Source organism: Oncorhynchus mykiss, chromosome 28 (genome assembly GCF_013265735.2).
Source record: "Oncorhynchus mykiss isolate Arlee chromosome 28, USDA_OmykA_1.1, whole genome shotgun sequence".
Classification (NCBI taxonomy): domain Eukaryota; kingdom Metazoa; phylum Chordata; class Actinopteri; order Salmoniformes; family Salmonidae; genus Oncorhynchus; species Oncorhynchus mykiss.
Window position 1 is genome coordinate 28,982,701 of NC_048592.1, and position 20,921 is coordinate 29,003,621.

The 20,921-nt window shown below is 43.4% G+C and overlaps 1 protein-coding gene across 2 annotated transcripts; it reads right to left on the bottom strand.

Annotated features, from left to right (window-relative positions):
- Positions 1 to 398: 398 nt before the first annotated feature.
- On the bottom strand, positions 399 to 20,537 carry LOC110508212 (rab effector MyRIP). Of its 2 annotated transcripts, XM_036966774.1 has the most exons (11): positions 20,310 to 20,537; positions 13,191 to 13,288; positions 12,692 to 12,772; positions 12,486 to 12,629; positions 11,973 to 12,054; positions 11,272 to 11,597; positions 8,837 to 9,004; positions 6,789 to 6,950; positions 2,127 to 2,222; positions 1,895 to 1,955; positions 399 to 1,219 (listed from the first exon to the last, which is right to left on the bottom strand). In XM_036966774.1, the coding sequence occupies exons 2-11, from the start codon at positions 13,278 to 13,280 to the stop codon at positions 1,206 to 1,208; spliced, it is 1,224 nt and encodes a 407-aa protein (XP_036822669.1). In that variant the 5' UTR covers positions 13,281 to 13,288; positions 20,310 to 20,537; the 3' UTR covers positions 399 to 1,205. The 2 variants fall into 2 exon arrangements, 1 of the variants encoding a protein (XP_036822669.1); XR_005040254.1 differs by lacking the exons at positions 6,789 to 6,950; positions 8,837 to 9,004; positions 11,272 to 11,597; ... (3 more) ...; positions 13,191 to 13,288; positions 20,310 to 20,537 and adding an exon at positions 2,427 to 2,589.
- Positions 20,538 to 20,921: the final 384 nt, after the last annotated feature.

Below are 20,921 nucleotides of genomic sequence, written 5' to 3' on the forward strand. Positions count from 1 at the left end.
TCTGTTTCCATAAAGATGGCCTTTACTTCTCTAGTAAGAAGTCCTGGGAAGATTTCAATTACATACTCCTCGTGTCCTCTCTCCTCATCTCCTTCTCAAAAACCCATTGGAGAGGTGGGAGAGAGGACGCGAGGAGTATGCAATTGAGATCTTCCTCCTGTGTTCAGGTCCCAGGCTCCATCAGGACAGGAGGAATGTCAGACACTGGTGCCACTTCCTCGGCTCAAAAACCCAAACAAACTTATTTTTTCAACTCCTTAAACTGTAAGGTTAGGCAAGCTCTGTGTGTGGATGAATCTCAAGATTGATTACTTCAAGGCTTTAGTTCATGACTTTGTTCATACAATTGTAATAGCGGAGGACATCTACAGGTAGCCTACACAGAGAAACATCTATCTAGCCAAAAGTAATACCATTTTTATTTTATTGTACATAATTTACAATGTAAATTCATACATCAGATGCACAAGGTTCCAAAGAACTAACAACCATTTGAGACTTTCTGTCTACCTGAAAGTATAATAGTCTACATGACCAATATTCAACAGATAATGAATACAGTATAAGACAAATCACTGCTGATTGTTTTATTGAAATTAGGAATGTTATTTTGCACGTACTACAATAAGTCTATTTTATGTAATGATTGTTCCCACACCAATGATAGACCAGTGTCTTTTATAAATATTTATCAAATAGGTTAACTGTTAAAAACATGTTAAAACAAGCAGTGGTATAAATCATATCTTGCCTTTCAGACAATAGCCACATAATCTGTTAGAGTTACATCTCCATCGTCATAACAACATTCTCATTCAGCTATATAAACATGGCTCTGGTCACCGATTGGTTGGAAGGTCCAACAACAAAGAGATGATTGACATTTCACTCAACAGCATATTTAAGAAAAATATTCTATAAAAACTGCTTTGTTTCCTAACTTAATCCATTTCTTCTTTGTTTTTACATCAAATGTACATAAAGTATGCAGCTACTATCTCTCATTATTAAGAATTGTACAACTCTTGTCTTTATCCACAGTGCCAGAAGTAGTGGTAAAACTGTTAGTCTGTACTCTGTAGTGTCTTGGTGGCAGGGTAGCAACCCTCTTACTGGACACTGATGGTACCGTGGACAAGGGGCTCAAGGCACTGGTGTGGGGGGGGAGTCAAGGGGTCATGGCAGTGGTCAACATGCCCGGTCAGTTAGGTTTCTTTATCTGAGAAGAGATAAGGCATGTGGGTCAAAATACAGAACAACATGGGACCACACACTCTATTGAATACAATAACTAATGTGATTCTAGTAAATGTGTGACTATCTTGCCAAAATAATGGAAAAACTTGAATGAATGAGGGATACAAAGTATATTGAAAGCAGTTGCTTCCACACAGCTGTGGTTCCTGAGTTAATTAAGCTATTAATATCCTATCATGCTTAGGGTCATGTATAAAAATGCTGGGCAGGCCATTATTTGGCTATCATGGCTATGCCCCCATAGGATGACAATGCCCCCATCCATAGGATGACAATGCCCCCATCCACAGGGCACGAGTGGTCACTGAATAGTTTGATGAGCATGTAAGCCATATCCCATGGTCATCTCAGTCACCAGATCTCAACCCAATTGAACACTTATGTGAGATTCTGGAGCGGCCCGTGACAGCATTTTCCACCACCATCAACAAAACACCAAATAATGGAATTTCTCATGGAAGAATGGTGGTCGTATCCCAACAATAGAGTTCCAGACACTTGTGGAATCTATGCCAAGGTGCACTGAAGCTGTTCTGGTTCGTGGTGGCCCAACGACATACTAAGACACTTTATGTTGGTGTTTCCTTTATTTTGGCAGTTACCTATACATGGCATATATGACATATGTATATCTAACCCTTCAAGGGTGGAGCAGGTAGCCGCCTCCTCGTTTGCCGTGAAGAGTCCAATGTTTGTGGCTGCAGAGAGTCATGTGACACTTAATTAGTTTGTTAGAAAATCACAAGGTATGTGTTTGTTAAACGCTGGTAGTGAGTACAAGTGGGGACCAGGAGTTTTTCCTGACCCCAAACTGCTGACCAGGAAAACCTCCTGGTCTTAGTCCTATGTGGCTTGGTCCGGTCCAGTACCTTAGGCTGTTCTTGGAGCATAAAGAAGCGGTTCTGTGGGACCACATTGAGACCTGCGATCTTCAGAGCTGCGATCCTGTCTGCGATTTCCGACACCTACAACAAAGTAGAAATATTCATATTATCTGACTCAGATAAACTTAAAAGGACTTAAGCACAATTGAATGTGTACGTTTTTATGTCAATCATAAGGACCCCTTTCTAATTCTCTCTTTCAAACATTGTATTTTATATTTTTCGTTGTGTGGCAATCACCAACATTCAAACACATACAATTTTCTAATTCTAATTTCACCATACCCAAAGTCAAAACCCTGTAACGGTCGTCGTCGTCTGATGAGGAAGAATCGGACCAAAGCGCAGCGTGGTAAGTGTTCATGACTTGTATTAAAACTGAACACTAGAACAAAATAACAAAGTGCAAACTGAAACAGTCCTGTCAGGTGCAGAACACTAAACAGAAAACAACTACCCACAAAACATAGGTGGGAAAAAGCTACCTAAGTATGGTTCCCAATCAGAGACAACAATAGAAAGCTGTCCCTGATTGAGAACCATACCTGGTCAAAACAAAGAAATATAAAACATAGAAAAAATAACATAGAATGCCCACCCCAAATCACACCCTGACCAAACCAAAATAGAGACATAAAAAGCTCTCTAAGGTCAGGGCGTGACAATTCCAGGTAAAATCACCCGCTTTCTCAATTTTTTCAAAGCAAAAGACTGAGTCTGAAATGCCACAATGGGCTCAGGTCAAAAGTCTTGCACTCTTATACGAAAAAATAAACACATTTCAATATATTTAACTTTATGTAAAATGTATTTCAAATACATGTACTGTACACACATATAATACCGGACAATTCCAGAAATGCATGGCTGTGACATGTAGTTTGCAGGGTGGCCAAAGTGGTTCCTAATTCGGCATATGACGTAGTTTGGCCCTTCAGAGGATTCTTAAATTGCTCTTTATGTATTTATCAATATAGATACATTTTTGGGGGAAACCAACCCAAAACTTTGGCAGTAATATAATTTAAATTGTTATGGTGGGTAAGAAAAAAAAGATATACAGTATATCGATTTCACCTCATTTTTACAATCTGTCATTAAGAGCACATGTTCAATAAAAAACAAACATTTTCCCATCGCAAGAAGTTATTAATAAAAAAATACAAAATTACTATAGTAAGTGTCACTCTGCCTCCACCCCAATGGACATTTATTTATTCACTGCTACAGTGTCATGTATTGTCATGTTGTGTCTTGTTCCTGTTCTTTCTCTTCACCCTGTCTCCCTCTGCTGGTCGTATTAGGTTACCTTTTCTTACCCTCCTTCCCCCAGCTGTTCCTTGTCTCCTCTAACTACCTCGTTCACCCCTTTTCCCACCTGTTCCCTTTTTCCCTCTGATTAGGTCTCTATATCTCTCTCTGTTCCTGCTTCTGTCTTTGTCGGATTCTCGTTTGTGTTTCTCATGCCTGAACCAGACTATCGTCGTGTTTGCTGCAACCTTGTCCTGTCCTGTCGGAATCTGCCAGTTCATCTAACCTTGTCCTGTCCTGTCGGAATCTGCCTGTCCATCTGAGCCTACATGTGTTTGGTCATTAAAGAAACTCTGTTTTGTTAATTCGCTTTTGGGTCCTCATTCACGCACCTGACATACAGTTGTTATGATGTACAGTACCAGTCAGAAGTTTGGACACACCAACTCATTCAAGGGTTTGTCTTTATTTTTACTATATTCAACATTGTAAAATTGTAGTGAAGACAACAAAACTATGAAATAACACATATGGCACATATTGTACTGTAGTAACCATTAAAAGTGTTAATCAAGAGTTTGAATAATCTCAAATATAAAATATATTTTGATTTGTTTAACACTTTTTTCAAATCTGATCATTGCTAGACAACCATTTTCAGGTCTTGCCATCAATTTTCAAGTAGATTTACATCAAAACTGTCCTTGGCCATTTAGGAACATTCACTGTCATCTTGTTGATAAGGAACTGGATAATATGTGTGAAATGCTTGATAATGTGTGTGATATCAACAGAGAAGTATATTTTCTGGGTGATTTAAATATTGACTGGCTTTCATCAAGCTGCCCACTCAGGAAAAAACTTCAAACTGTAACAAGTGCCTGCAACCTGGATCAGGTTGTCAGTCAACCTACCAGGGTAGTTACAAACAGCACAGGAATTAAATCATCAACATGTACTGATCACATATTTACTAATGCTGCAGATAATAGCTTTAAAGCAGTATCCAAATCCATAGGATGTAGTGATCACAATATAGTAGCCATATCTAAGTTCCAAAGGCAGGGCCTAATATAGTGTATAAGAGGTCATACAATACATTTTTAGTGATTCTTATGTTGAGGATGTAAATAATATTTGCTGGGCTGTGGTGTGTAATGAGGAGCAACACAACTCTGCACTTGACATATTCATGAAATTGCTTATTCCAGATACTAATAAGCATTCACCCATTAAAAAAATGACTGTAAAAATGGTTAAATCCCACTGGATTGATGAGGAATTTTAAAAAATGGCATGGTTGAGAGGGATGAGGAAAAAGGAATGGCAAAAAGTCTGGCTGCACAACCGATTGTCAAACGTACTGCATATTGAGAAATCATGTGACTAAACTAAATAAAAAGGGAAAAAAACTATACTATGAAACACAAATAAATGATATAATAAATTATAGTAAAAAGCTTTAGAGCACCTTAAATTACTTTTGGAAAAAAGGCAAACTCAGCTCCATCCTTTATTGAATTCATTGAATCATTAATTGAATCAGATGCCTCATTCATCTGATACTGCCAACTATTTAAATTATTTTTTATTGGCAAGATTAGCAAATTTAGGCATGACATGACAGCAACAAACGCTGACACTTCACATCCCAGTATATCTGACCAAATTATGAAAAACAAGCATTGACCTTTTGAATTCCATAAAGTGAGTGTGGAAGAGGTGAAACAATTATTGTTGTCTATCAACAATGACAAGCCACGAGGTCTGACAACCTGGATGGAAAATGACTGAGGATAATAGCAGATGATATTGCCACTCCTATTTGCCATTTCCTCAATTTAAACCTTTTAGAAAGTGCGTGTGCCCTCAGGCCTGGAGGGAAGCAAAAGTCATTCCGCCACCCAAGAATAGTAAATCCCCCTTTCCTGGCTCATATACCCGACCAATCAGCCTGTTACCAACCTTTAGTAAACTTCTGGAAAGAATGGTGTTTGACCAGATACAATGCTATTTTACAGTAAACAAATTGACAACCGACTTTCAGCACGCTTTATAGGGAAGGACATTCCACAAGCACGGCACTTACACAAATGACTGATGATTGGCTGTTAAGGGAATTTTTATCAACGATGACTAATTATGTATACATTTCAATCAGGACTGACTAATCAGAATACTATTATGTTACTGTATATGTACTAATCCGAATACTATTATGTTACTGTATATGTACTAATCAGAATACTATTATGTTGCTGTATATGCATGAGTTTTCTTTCTTGATCCCAGTACTGAATATAATGTGTGTGAATGTCGTCAAGAGGTAGAACAATGACTGTCTGTTCCTTGGTAGGAATGAATGAACGATATCTTCAGACTGGCTAGAATGATTATCTACACGAGAAGGTCTTGGCTCGTAAATTATATTAAATTGGTAGGGAGACGGATGTGGGAAGGCTTGAGATACAGCTTTTGTACTGGAACGGAGATGGCACGGGTTGGTGCTGAAACTAATGACGTCATTTTCAGTTTATAACCTGTGGTAACCTGTATCGTGTTCAGTACTCTCGTGAATAAACTCTGCTGTTTGACTTTAAGACTGGGCTCTGTCCATTACTATAGAATAAGGGTCTTACAAATCCTTATGAATTGACAGAGTGTTTCATTTTAATTGGGTATTAAAACATAGAGCTATTTAATTCCTTTAACATTGGCAGAGAAATTGATGATACAAAGATTGTGGGGGCTGGTTTGTTAGACTTCAGTGCGGCTTTTGACATAATCGATCATAGTCTGCTGCTGGAATTGTGGATAAAGAGTTGCCTGTCTAACAGAACACCCTCTGCCTCTCCAACATAATCCAGGTAGAATCAGGAATTCCCCAGGGCAGCTGTTTAGGCCCTTTACTGTTCTCAATCTTTACTAATGACACACCACTGGCTTTGAGTCTATGTATGTGGATGACTCAACACTATACACGTCAGCTACTACAGCGACTGAAATGACTGCAACATTTAACAAAGAGCTGCAGTTAGTAAAAAGCATTGTATTTGGGACAAATCATTCACTAAACCCTACACCTCAACTAAATATTGTAATTAATATTGTGGAAATTGATGTCCACAAACTTTTAGTCATGTAGTGTATTTAGGCTTGTCATGACAAAGGGGTTGAATACTTACTGACCCAAGACATTTCAGCTTTTCATTTTTAATACATTTGTAAAAAAAAATTGAAATACATTCCAATTTGACATTATGGGGTATTTTGTTTAGGCCAGGCCAATCTCAATTTGATCCATTTTAAATTCCGTCTGTAACACAACAAAATGTTGTGAATACTATCTGAATGCGCCGTATGAGACACAGAGGAAATCCAGACTTGAACACAAACCTGGAGGTCAGACTGCTGCACCTGGGCGGAAGCCGTTGCCACCTGCTCCTCCAGGTAGGACAGCTCCAGGTCTGACGTGGCACCGCCGATGGCCCGGGCACAGTCCTCCAGGTCGCCAAGCTCCGCCTCCAAACCGTAAGCCGTGCCCGCCACCACGTACACCTGGTGGGTACAGTTCAGTTTGCACAGACAGACTGTGGTCATTTCAGTTGTATAACATGAACAAAGGTTAGCATCACACACCATTCTTAAACCCACAATGAACGTAAGATACAGTGCCTTCGGAAAGTATTCAGACCCCTTGACTTTTTCCACATTTTATTACGTTACAGCCTTATTCTAAAATGGATTGATTTTTTTTCCCTCATCAATCTACACACAATACCCCATAATGACAAAGTGAAGACAGGTTTTAAAAAACAGAAATACCTTATTTACATAAGAATTCAGACCCTTTGCAATGAGACTCGAAATTGAGCTCAGGTGCATCCTGTTTCCATTGATCGTCGTTGAGATGTTTCTACAACTTGATTGGAGTCCACCTGTGGTAAATTCAATTGATTGAACACGAACAGGCACACACCTGTCTATTTAAGGTCCCACAGTTGACAATGCATATCAGAGCAAAAACCAAGCCATGAGGTTGAAGAAATTGTCCGTTGGCACAGATCTGCAAAGTGTACGAAAAAAAATGTTTTGCAGCATTGAAGGTTCCCAAGAACACAATGGCCTCCATCATTTATTTATGTGTATTTTTTAACCACCTTTAAATGCTGCAAAAAATGTATTGGTACCCTTCCCAAGATCTGTGCCTCGACACAATCCTGTTGTGATACAGCAAGGGATCGAACCCCGCTCTGTAGTGACGCCTCTAGTACTGCGACGCAGTGCCTTGGACCGCTGCGCAACTCAGGAGACCCCAGCCTCCATCATTCTTAATTGGAAGAAGTTTGGAATCACCAAGACTCTTCTTAGAGCTGGCCGCCTGGCCAAACTGAGCAATCGGGGGAGAAGGGCCTTGGTCAGGGAGGTGACAAAGAAACCAATGATCACTCTAACAGAGCTCCAGAGTTCCTCTGTGGAGATGGGAGAACCTTCCTCAGGACCTTAGACTGGGGCAACGGTTCCCCTTACAACAGGACAAAGACCCTAAGCACACAGCCAAGACAATGTAGGAGTGGCTTTGGGACAAGTCTCTGAATGTCTTTGAGTGGCCCAGCTAGAGCCCCGACTTGAACCCGATCGAACATCTCTGGAGAGACATGAAAATAGTTGTGCAGCGACGCTCCCCATCCAACCTGACAGAGCTTGAGAGGATCTGCAGAGAAAAATGGGAGAAACTCCCCAAATACAGGTGTGCCAAGCTTGTAGCGTCATACCCAAGAAGATTCAAGGCTGTAATCGCCGCCAACGGTGCTTCAACAAAGTGCTGAGTAAAGGGTCAGAATTTATTTTTTCTCAGTTGTGTATTTTTGTAAAAAAATTTAAACAACAACTTGTTTTTGGTTTGTCATTACGGGATATTATGTGTACTAGATTGATGAGGGTGAAAACTATTTAATCAATTTTAGAACAAAGCTGGGGGGTCTGAATACTTTCCGAATGCATTGTATGTTGAAAGAAGAGACAGACAGACAGACAGACAGACAGACAGACAGACAGACAGACAGACAGACAGACAGACAGACAGACAGACAGACAGACAGACAGACAGACAGACAGACAGACAGACAGACAGACAGACAGACAGACAGACAGACAGACAGACAGACAGACAGACAGACAGACAGACAGACAGACAGACAGACAGACAGACAGACAGACAGACAGACAGACAGACAGACAGACAGACAGACAGACAGACAGACAGACAGACAGACAGACAGACAGACAGACAGACAGACAGACAGACAGACAGACAGACAGACAGACAGACAGACAGACAGACAGACAGACAGACAGACAGACAGACAGACAGACAGACAGACAGACAGACAGACAGACAGACAGACAGACAGACAGACAGACAGACAGACAGACAGACAGACAGTGTCCTCCAGTCTGCTGAGTTGTTTGTCCAGCCTCTTTGTGTCAGTGTTGGGGGACAGTGAGGGGATGCAGTCATCCCCCTCCACCCCCTGGAGTCGGTCTTCTGTTGCATTTAACACCTTCAGCACCTCAGTGGTGATACTGTGCAGTGACACCTCCGAGTACCTCTACACACACACACACACACACACACACACACACACACACACACACACACACACACACACACACACACACACACACACACACACACACACACACACACACACACACACACACACACACACACACACACACACACACACACACACACACACACACACACACACACACACACAAACACACACACACAATGGTTTGGATTAACACAATTTTTAGGCAATCCCCAAAAGCCTTCTGTTTATGTGTGTAACACATCCATTAATGTGAGAATAACAGTTTTAAACGAGCAGAGAAAAGCCAAAGAACAAAGAGAAATAAATAGGGTTTGATTGATTGGTTGATTAATTGGATTCATAGCGCTATCCCAGTTGCTCTTGGTAAAGGTCAAGATATCAGTTAGTTTGTGATGTCACCTGCTGTAGCAAAGCAGAAAGGAACTGGAGTGTGTTTTCTAGGCCCTTGTCATTAGGACTATCCTAACATGAAGCAATGGAACAAGGAAGGACAGGGGAAGAGAAAGGAAAAGACAAGTTAGGGAAAGTAAAAGGGTCTAGAGTAGCAAGCACATAGTGTTACAGCTGTTAGTTGCTTTCAGGTTAGAAATGTCAGAAGAAATACATAGCCACATACTCTGTCTCTAGAGGTAAAGCTACAGTAGGTCCTTTGTTTCTTACATTCAGTATCTCCTCCTGAACACAGGGGAAACCCTTTCTCCAGGTTTGACTCCTGTCTTATGCAAAGTGCCAAACCTGCCTGATAGCTGTTCTAGCATTAGCATCGTATTCATTAGATATTAATCTAACTCTTCCTTTAACTATTTTTCTCCAAATTGTATGTTATTATTTTCCTCTCCTCTCTCTTCTCTTTCTAGGTCCATCACCATTTCTCCATCCATCTCTACCTCCATTCCACCCAGTGTGTTCACTAGGCTGCAAGTGATGTTATCACATAACACCTTCTTCCACAGTGTCCACACTTTCTGTTCTTTCTCGCTCTTGTCCTCCCACCCCAACTTCCACCTTTATCTCTGCTTCCCCTAGCCTCTTTCCTTCCTTCCCTCCTTCAAACATCATCTCCATCATCCTCTGTACCGTCGTTTCCCTCTTTCTCTTCCTCTTTCTCTACCTTTGTGTCTGTCTCTTCGTGTTGCAGCTCTCCCTCTTTCTCACTCTCATCCTCAAAGTCAAACAGTCTCACGTCTAGTTTGGTGATTCTATCGCGCCTCTTCTCGTTCATCATCCTCCCCTCCACCACCATCATCACTCCCAGGTGCCAGGGCTTCTCCTTCTCCACCTGTCCCCTCCTCCATCTCTCCCCGTCTTTCTCCATGCCACTTTCCCCCCATTTCTCCACATCTCTCTCCGACCAACTCTGTCACTCTCTCTGATAACTTAATTATGTCTCCTACACTCCTCTCTGCTCTCTCCTCCTCTTGTTAGACGAGAATTGTGAGGCTTTAACTAGACTGGCCAGGTTTCTCAACTTGGAGATCAGTTCCTCCCCCTTCATCTCCCACAGAGCCTCCTCGACTATCTCTTACCTCTCTTCTCCTCCTTCTCTCTCCTCCCTCTCTTTCTCCATCTCTCCACCATCAAAACCCGCTCTATCCAGATCATCCTCTGTGGATGAAGACTGTGTGGCATCGACTTGTTTAGCCAGTCTACACAGTTTGAATGTCAGCTCTTCCTTCTCTCCCTCCATCTCTCTTTCTCTCTTCTCCTCCATCTCTCCATCGCTGAGACCCACTTGGTCAAGCTCGTCCTCTGTTGATGACAACTGTGTGAATTGGCTAGCCAGCATATGCATCTTGCTGGTCAGCTCCTCTCCTCCTTCTCCCTCCCTCTCTTCAGCTCTCTCCTCCATCCTCTCTTCCTCCCATTCCTCCACCCCCTACACACTCTGCCTAACTCATCTTCAGTGGATGAGAACTCTGTGACTCTGACCTGACTAGCCAGATTGATAAGTGTTGACTCTCCTCCTCCAAATCCCTCCCTCTCCTTTGTCTTCTTCTCCTCTTTATTTTCTTCCACTCTTCCATCTCCACCTCCATATGCCATAACCTCTCTTCCTCCCTCCATCTCCACCTCCATATGCCATAACCTCTCTTCCTCCCTCCATCTCCACCTCCATATGCCATAACCTCTCTTCCTCCCTCCATCTCCACCTCCATATGCCATAACCTCTCTTCCTCCCGATCTCTTTCTCTCTTCAGGGAGGCGAGATGAAGCTTCTGGAGCTTCGACCCTTGACCCCCAACCTGACCTTCTCCTACCTCAGACTCAAAGTTGAGGGTGTTCGTGCTGGCGTGATGGCCCAGCGAGGGTAATGGGATGCTGGGTTGCTGGCCAGCAGAGGCCTGGGAGTCTGGAGCCTCTGACCCCTGGTTGTTGTTGGAGGTCATCTTCCTGCGTATCTCCAGCAGGGCAGCGTCCCAGGCCCCCTCGGCGTCGTAAGAGCCCATTTCGTTGCAGGCGGATATCACAACGAATTCCCACTCCAGGACACTGAATACCAGCGACTTCCACTTGGTCAGCAGGCTGGGCCGAGAGAGCTGGGTGCTCTGCAAGGCGATCCAGTTCCCGTCAGGGCTCTTCAGCACTGAGGACGCACCTCACACACACGAGGGTAGACAGATACCACACACACAGAATTGTGTGGAATTCACCACAGACAGACATGTAAACACACACACCACACACACACACACACACACACACACACACACACACACACACACACACACACACACACACACACACACACACACACACACACACACACACACACACACACACACACACACACACACACACACACACACACACACAAAGGAGGAAGCCTTTAGCCACCAGTCTCTAGCTAGAGTACATCACCAACAGGAACTCTAAAACTTACTACATAAGGTGTGTGTACTAAAGACATTTTGTAAAGATGTGTGTGAATAGTAAATTGCAGTGGCCAGCAGGCTCTTACTGGAGTTGTCCAGGCGGTCAATACTCTTCCAGCTGGCCAACCCTGCCGCTCCTCCCTCCTCCTTCAGCCCCCGCTGAGAGTCCTGGGAAACCCAGAAGCACTGCATCACAACGTTATCATCCAGAAGGGAGGCAGAGCGAGACCGCCGAGGTAAATACACACACTTAAATATGGGTAAAGAGAGGTAATGATAACCAACCAAGTCACACTCCATATACTGTATTATGTTCTGGTCTTATGTGACAGACTGGGCTATTAAACGTGTTAGCCTGCTAAGCTAAAGCCTGGTCATCAGTCAACACAAGTCTTCATGTTGGCCAAACCATAGTCTCGAGTTACCGTGTCTCGTTTATCACTCTGCTTTCTGAACGAACATGAAGAAGCCTGGCTATCGAAGTTCGGCCACTTGGGTTATCTGAGCACCACAATACTGTGTTAGCCCTCTGAACTGAAGCCTAGGCAAGGTTACTAATCACATAAGCTTAGTTCCCTGAACCACCTTACGCTCCATACCTTGGCGTGGACTGATGTGGTGATCTGGGGCTGGGAGCTGGAGCAGCTTGAAGCCAAAGGCTTTTCACCACTGTGGTTGCCTGGGGGCCAGTCCAGGTCACAGTTTGGCTTCATCTCAACCAGGTTCTTCCTCCGCCGGATGATCTAGGATGGAATTGAGTTGAGTTGATTTTAATTGAATTGAAATTAAATTAAATGGTACTTACTGTCTGTACGATGGTTGTGGCCAGCTCCTCAATCAGCTCCTCCCTGTGGTCCCGCAAATACCTAGCTTCACTCTGCATATCCTGGAGAGAACAACAGCGAAGTCAGATAGACAGTCGATAAATATAAAATAATAAGATCCTGTAAACTTTTTAAAAGTGGTTTTGGATATGCAAGGTTTTACAGATTAAAGGAGTAATTAGGTGCAGAAGATGACTGTGTTGCTGCTCGTCTAGTCTGTTACAAGAGGTTGCAGTACTACTGCATGCTAAAATATCTCAATGAACAATAACATAGAAGTGGGTTTCTTTAATTAGGGCAGTACAAAGTAAATGGAATTGTAAATGAATGATCTGCACATTTAATCTGCATTTCAGCAAACTAGAAGGAATACAAAGATTGTACTGCAAAGTGGAATCAATCTTCAGCAGTCTTACTTTCTCCCTATCACCTCTGAGTCATATGAGTGACAGACAGACTGACCGCCGCAGAATATGTTACCTGATTGTCGGTGTATCCCTCTGCCTTGTAGATGGCCTCGTTGATGGCCTCCTCTGCCACCCTCAGTGCCACTGTCAGGGTCTTTGCCATGCTGTACTCTGAAAAGGGAAAGGGGGTATAATAGAAATTAAGCTTACATTTATCATTAACTGTAATTGCGTTAGCTACACAGAGTATACCAAACATTAGGAACACCCCCCGCCCAGCCTCAATTTGTCGGGGCATTGACTCATCCTCTGAATGGCACACATACACAATCCATGTCTCAATTGTCTCAAGGCTTAAAAGTTCTTCTTTAACCTGTCTCCTCCCCTTCATCTACACTGATTGAAGTGGATTTAACAAGTGACATCAATAAGGGATTGTAACTTTCACCTGGATTCACCTAGTCAGTCTATGTCATGGAAAGAGCAGGTGTTCCTAATGTTTTGTACACTCAGTGTATGTTCTAACATTCCCTCCATCTTGTGCCAAAATCTGTTCTTTTTAAGTCGTGGTTCCAATAGTTCATATTTTTTTCTAAGAGATTGTCAGTTGGATAGAGGTTTTATATATCTTACCTATCATATGAATATCCTGTCCTATCATAAATAGGATTTCCTCAACATTGCCCTGATGTCCAAAAGATTTCTGATCTACATTTTGTGACATAAACCTTTTAAGATGCATGTATTTGAAAATGTCTACATTGGTCAGCCCAAACAGACCAACAAAAAACGATCTGCTCCTTCAATAAAGACATTAAATACTTGAAGTAAGAGGAGATTAGGAATGTAGAGTATAAACTGTATAATTATTTAACTACAGGTACCGTGGATGTGAGCAAAAATAGCTGTATGTAGCGGTAGAAGAATTGTTGTCCTTTAATTTACTCAAATTTGTGTTGGGATGGTAGGGTATATAGAAAAAAAACATTAAATACCTAACTCTACATTCACTATGTCGGAAAAAAGTATTTGTCGCTACAGACGCTGCCCTCATTCCCGATGCTCTCCTCTACGTGCTTCCCTCTTCACAGAGACACGACACACAGGACAGGCATGGGTCATGTTCAGCAGGCCACAATGTAGCAAAACAGTTTGAAAGAGGAAAATAAAATGGGTGTTTCGTATTGAACAACTTCAGGTAGGACATCATCTGTTTCATATCTCTTTCTCCAGTTTTGTGCCCACTGAGCACATGCAGAGCATTCAAACACACAGAAACACTTCAAAAACCTCAATAATGGTTGAAAGAATTTTGAGCATGACAGTGAAAAAATACTCTCATTACATGAGCACACATTGCTTGATTAAACAATGATACTGTAGCCTCAGAGTAATTGCAGTTGAATTAGGGGTTTGCCTGAGCAGGGGTATTTTCTGTACCTAGTCATAGATTCTCAGTCTTCTTTGAGCTCTATTCAGGTCCTCGAGATATGCACACAATGCTGTGGTTATTTATTGTTATATAACTGCCTTACTGGGTCTTGTGTCAGGCCTTATTAGCCTTATCCCTGTGCTGTGCAGGTCCAGTGTATAAATAGTTCAGATTGGGGAACAGTAGCGTAATCTATAGTCCTTTTTAAAGGGAAGGTGGTTGAGGGACATGAACTAGATTTGAGAACAAATTAGCGACTCTATTGCTAACTGGCTGTGTCCACACACCATGCACACACACTCTTTCCTCCACCTCTCTCCCCTCCTCCTCTCTCTCACCCTCTCCTGCAGGTCACAGAGGAGGACTGAAGGCACTACAATCCAGACAGTAGTGCAGCAGCAGCAGTCTGTTATCTACAGTGCAGCTCTTCCTCCATTCTTAATGCTGCCTGGCATGACTCAATCAGCAGCCTCCAGCCTGCTTCCCCAGGCTCTCTGTGTGCTCTGCAGAGGTAGTTTGACAGATTTCAGCACACTCACGTGATGAGTAACCTTGCTTAAGGCCCTAATGCCTAGGCTTTAGCTCAGTGGACTAACAAAGTATTGTCGTGACACACAGATGCACCGGGTTCCAAGCCAGTCAGTCGCACTCGCTATGCTTCAATCAAATCCTATGGCCTAACCAGGCACCAGCACAAGCCTCTTTGTACTGCCAGAAAGCACATTTTGGATGACTTAACTTTGAACTTCGAGCTGACATTCATTGTTGTTTAATGCTACCAATTGGCTATGCAGAACTATGCTACCATTCTCCTTCTTGTGGTATTTGGAGAAGTCCCCGAGCATATTGAGTCACTAGCCTATGGCTCTGTGTGCTATGGCTCTGTGTGCTACGGCTCTGTGTGCTACGGCTCTGTGTGCTACGGCTCTGTGTGCTACGGCTCTGTGTGCTACGGCTCTGTGTCCTACGGCTCTGTGTCCTACGGCTCTGTGTGCTACGGCTCTGTGTGCTACGGCTCTGTGTGCTACGGCTCTGTGTGCTACGGCTCTGTGTGCTACGGCTCTGTGTGCTACGGCTCTGTGTGCTACGGCTCTGTGTGCTACGGCTCTGTGTGCTACGGCTTTGTGTGCTACGGCTCTGTGTGCTACGGCTCTGTGTGCTACGGCTCTGTGTGCTACGGCTTGGAAATGACTACCTAGAAATAACAACATTCTGCTCTAGCACGTCAAACATGGTAGAGCATCCTCCTCTCATCTGGTAAATCAGGTCCAGCGAGAGAGAGAGAGACAGAGAGAGACAGACAGAGCGAGAGACAGAGAGACAGGGAGAGAGAGCGAGAGAGAGACAGGGAGAGACAGAGAGACAGAGAGATGACCCCTGCTACTGCAAATAGCTCCTGGCCAAAACAGCCCTGACGGTCCTCTCCCTGAAGGTTCTGGATGTTAGGAGGCTTTATGAATATGGTAGAAGGCATTATTACACATGCACAATGTTGTCAAGCACATACACTAATAATAGCATATATCGGATGCATTCACGTAGCCTTCCTACCTACACACGCATACACTCTGAGAAAAAAGGTGCTGTCTAAAACCTTAAACGGTTATTCAGCTGTCCCCATGGGAGAACCCTTTGAAAAACCCTTTTTGGTTCCAGGTAGAACACTTTTGGGTTCCATGTAAAAACCCTTTCAACCGAGGGTTCTACAAGAAACCCAAAATAGTTCTACCTTAAACCAAAAAGGATTCTACCTGGAACCAAAAAGGGTTTTTCAAAGGGTTCTCCTATGGCGACAACCAAATAACCCCTTTGGAACCCTTTTTTCTAAGAGTGTACATTAGAGCTGTTTGGTAGGGGGACCTCGGTTCGGTCTGCACTGTGAACCCGAATAAATACATTAAAATAAAACACTAGGCCTATAGGCTATGCTGCGTTGTATGCCATTGTCTCCTGAGTAAATCTGAGCTGGAAAAAAAAAACATTCTAGGCTATCCCGTTAAAACAACGTTGTAATCAAAATTCCAATCTTAAAACACTGTAATAATGGGTATGGGACAAATGCTCATACACTGAAACTAAATGGGTCCTTGTTATGAATTTTATGAATAATGGCTAAACAATGTATACATTTAACTATAACTTTAACTAATTGAATTCTACCCTGTTTTACTATATCTGATTTATAATGTGTGTGTGTGTCTAAAGTAAGCAAAGAGGGTCATTAACCTATGTTTGAACCAACTCAACTATAACTCTGTGGCGATCAAATAAGACAGCGCGAGCCCCTCCAGGTTTTTCCGTATCTGGAACTGTCTGCTAAGTGGTAATAAACTATGGTGAGACTTCAGGAGATAATCCAGATATGTTGTGTGTCATGTATGTGCGCTAGTAAGTTGGATTTAACTTTTGAACCTGCTTTGTCCTGGTCGAGAGGGGGAGATACCTTTTATAACCTATGACATCATATGTGAAATAGAAGCTGTTGTACATGGTTCTATGAGCAGCGCGCTCCGAGAATAAATACTATTGCCTAATTTTGATAGACTGGTCTCTGTCTATTTCATGCAAATAAGGATCTTACAAATTCTTAGAAACAGACAGAATAATTTTAATTGAATTGGTTAATGAACACATATAGGAATTGTTAAATTCCTTTGACAGTCCTATATGTACTTTTCCAGTCAAAACCTTCTCAATCCTCAGCAGCACTGATAAGCTTTAACGTCTTTGACCCTCTTTCCTACTGATCAACCTTTTGGCCTCATCTATGGACATAGATATTGGGACCCCATTGACGACTCCCCTCAATCCAGCATAAGCACCAGAGACATGGCTTTTCATCTTCTTCCCATTATGCTTTTCCATTAGCAGAATCTTCCCTTGCTGGGCCTGGCTACCACACAATATTAGCAATCTACCATTTCCAATGAACCGGGCTAGTTTGACTTCAGCTATCTCTTTCTCTATGGCATTGGTTAATTGGATAGAGCGTAAATGAGGCCCTGTGGTCTCATCAAACACCATCACAACTTTCCACTCTGACACAATGTTAGTCTTGCTTCCTACCTTGGCCCTCTTCATGCTTTCTGTACTAGACACTCTACTGCTTTCAGTATCATGCTCTCTCTTGCTCTTATGTCTTTCCACTGCCGACCATTCAGATCCTTGACCCTCATCCTCCTGATCCACATCATCAGAACTGACACCCATATTGTTGGCATTCCAGCAAAGACGTTGCTTCTACAACTTTTTCTCCATTTCCTCCACGTCGGCCGCACTACTCTCCACCATTTCCAAATATCCGCTATACGTTCCTGCAAACCGTCCCGACTACCTGCTTCCTCTTCTGTCTCTGGTCAAGACTCTTCAACATTCAGCCAGCCGTCCTCTCCCTCGCGCGTTATCAGCTCTGGTAAATAAAGTAGCCCCCCCCCCTGGATCCGACCATGTCTATACGGAACTGGTTGTCCTCTGGTCCGTTCGGAATGGGTCTCTATATTGAAAAATGTATTTCTGCATATTTGTCCGGGTGGGAAAGCCCCAGGTCAATTTCGGAACGGGTCCAACTTTTTAGACCTCTACATGAGAGGCCCAATACCACAATACTTACCGAACCTAGAGTACATGTTCAAACACCCATACATATACAGTATGCATACACACTGTGGAACGGCCCTAAAGTACAGTACAGTACAGTACATACAGACAGACAATCGCGTAGTTAGACTAACAGACAATCGGGTAGACAGACAGACAGACAGACAGACAGACAGACAGACAATCGGGTAGACAGACAGACAGACAGACAGACAGACAGACAGACAGACAGACAGACAGACAGGCAGGCAGGCAGGCAGGCAGACAGACAGACAGACAGACAATCGGGTAGACAGACAGACAGACAGACAGACAGACAGACAGACAGACAGACAGACAGACAGACAGACAGACAGACAGACAGACAGACAGACAGGCAGGCAGGCAGGCAGGCAGGCAGGCAGGCAGACAGACAGACAGACAGACAGACAGACAGACAGACAGACAATCGGGTAGACAGACAGACAGACAGACAGACAGACAGACAGACAGACAGACAGACAGACAGACAGACAGACAGACAGACAGGCAGACAGACAGGCAGGCAGGCAGGCAGGCAGGCAGGCAGGCAGGCAGGCAGGCAGACAGACAGACAGACAGACAGACAGAAAACAGTGAGAATAGAGAGAATAGAGAAAGACAGACAGAACAGACAGAAAACAGAGAGAATAGAGAGAATAGAGAAAGAACAGAGAGAATAGAGAAAGGAGGACTGTTGAGATACCAGTTATACATAGTGTATGTAGCAGACCAGTGTTGACATACCATCTTATAAAATGTTTTTTCTTCAGTTACTTTAGTTGCGCTTGATTTCGATTACCCACAGTGGGTGGTGTTTGTACTTTTGGGAGTATTCTATTGGTTACATTGCGCCAGGTAAGCTATTTTGTGCACTCCACTAACAATGTGTAGCGTGTATGGCGGTCTTGAGTGTGTGTTACCACATCCTCTGAGTCAAGAGGTCCCTTGCCCTGAAGGCAAGGCACACACACACACACACACACATGTCCTCATCTCACCTTGTTGAACCTCTGCCAACTTATTGTGGGAGACCTCACTCTTCTGATTGCAAACATTAGTGGTGCGCGGGTCAGATATTTGTTCTCCCGCACCCACCTACCTGCAATTGCTAATAACCCATCCGCAACCACCCGACTATATGTGATAAAGTGAAAATCTGAGGCCCGCCCCCAACACTAACCTGTAAATATAGAACATGCGCTTTAGGTTACAGTCAAAGACAGCAGAACAATATTTTGACAGGGGGAGCAGATTTTTGGATAAGTTATAATTTCAGACATTATTGTAGGCTATTTGTTAGTCAACTTTCTCTTTTATATGTTGCCCTAGAAGACTAAATAAACCATTGCTCATCAGAATAATGTAATAGAACGCTAGAATGAATTATTCTGTCTAGTTGACAAACTAACATGATCCAAACATACCAAGACAGTCGTGAAGAGGGCATGACATGGGTCCTCAGATCCTCTAAAGGTTCTACAGCTGCACCATCGAGAGCATGGTTGCATCACTGCCTGGTATGGCAACAGCTCGACCTTCGACCGCAAGGCACTACAGATGTACGGCCCAGTACATCACTGGGGCCAAGCTTCCTGCCATCCAGGACCTCTATACCAGGCGGTGTCAGAGGAAGGCCCTAAAAATAGTTAAAGACTCCAGCCACTCTAGTCATAGACTGTTTTCTCTGCTACTGCACGGCAAGCGGTACCGGAGTGCCAAGTCTAGGTTCAAGAGGCTTTTAAACAGCTTCTACCCCCAAGCCATAAGACTCCTGAACATATAATCAAATGCCTACAAAGACTATTTGCCCCCCCCCCCCCCCCCCCCCCCCCAACCTCTTTTACACTGTTGCTACTCTCTGTTATTATCTATGCATAGTCACTTTAATAACTCTACCTACATGTACATATTACCTCAATTACCTCGACTAACCGGGGCTCCCGCACATTGACTCTTTACCAGTACCCCCTGTATATAGCCTCGCTATTGTTATTTTACTGCTGCTCTTTAATTATTTGTTACTTTTATTTGTTACTCATATTTTTTGGGGTGGTATTTTTATTTATTTAAACTGCATTGTTTTTTTGGGCTTGTAAGTAAGCACTCACCCCTGCAGACAGAAACACACCCCTCCACACTGACCTGCCCTTCCGGCACTCGGAACAGACCCAGGCTTTGTCTTTCTTGCTGTAGGAGCGGCAGGTCTTGCAGACGTTGTACTGGCAGTCCAGACACTGGCACATGGAGTCGACCAGGAAGGTGAAGGGAGAGCAGCAGCAGATGTAGCGATGTTGCCGGGAGAGCAGGGAGCAGCGACTGTCCTCCTTGTCCAGCTCCTGCTTCAGGTCACTGAGAGAGGATGAGAGAAAGCGAGGGAGGGTGGGGGGAGGGAGGATGGGAGGATGGGGGAGGGTGAGAGACGGGATGAGGTGAGAGAGAGAGGAGAGAGAGGATGAAAGAGAGAGAGGATGAGGGGTAAAGAGAGAGGTAGGGGGAAGAGAGGGGGAGAGAGGATGGGTGAGAGGGGGAGGATGGGAGAGATGCTGATCTCCTGCTAGTACACCCAGGCCATCTGGCTTATCTCACTAACAATACACCTACTTATGTACCCATGCAATACATGAACCACAGTTTTAGGAGGAAAATGCTTGTGTTCAAATCACATGTGTACACAGTAATGTTGAAAATCAGAACACTGTCAAACATGACAGAATAAGACAAAGAGTAGTTTCACTCATTCCAAACGTTCCATTT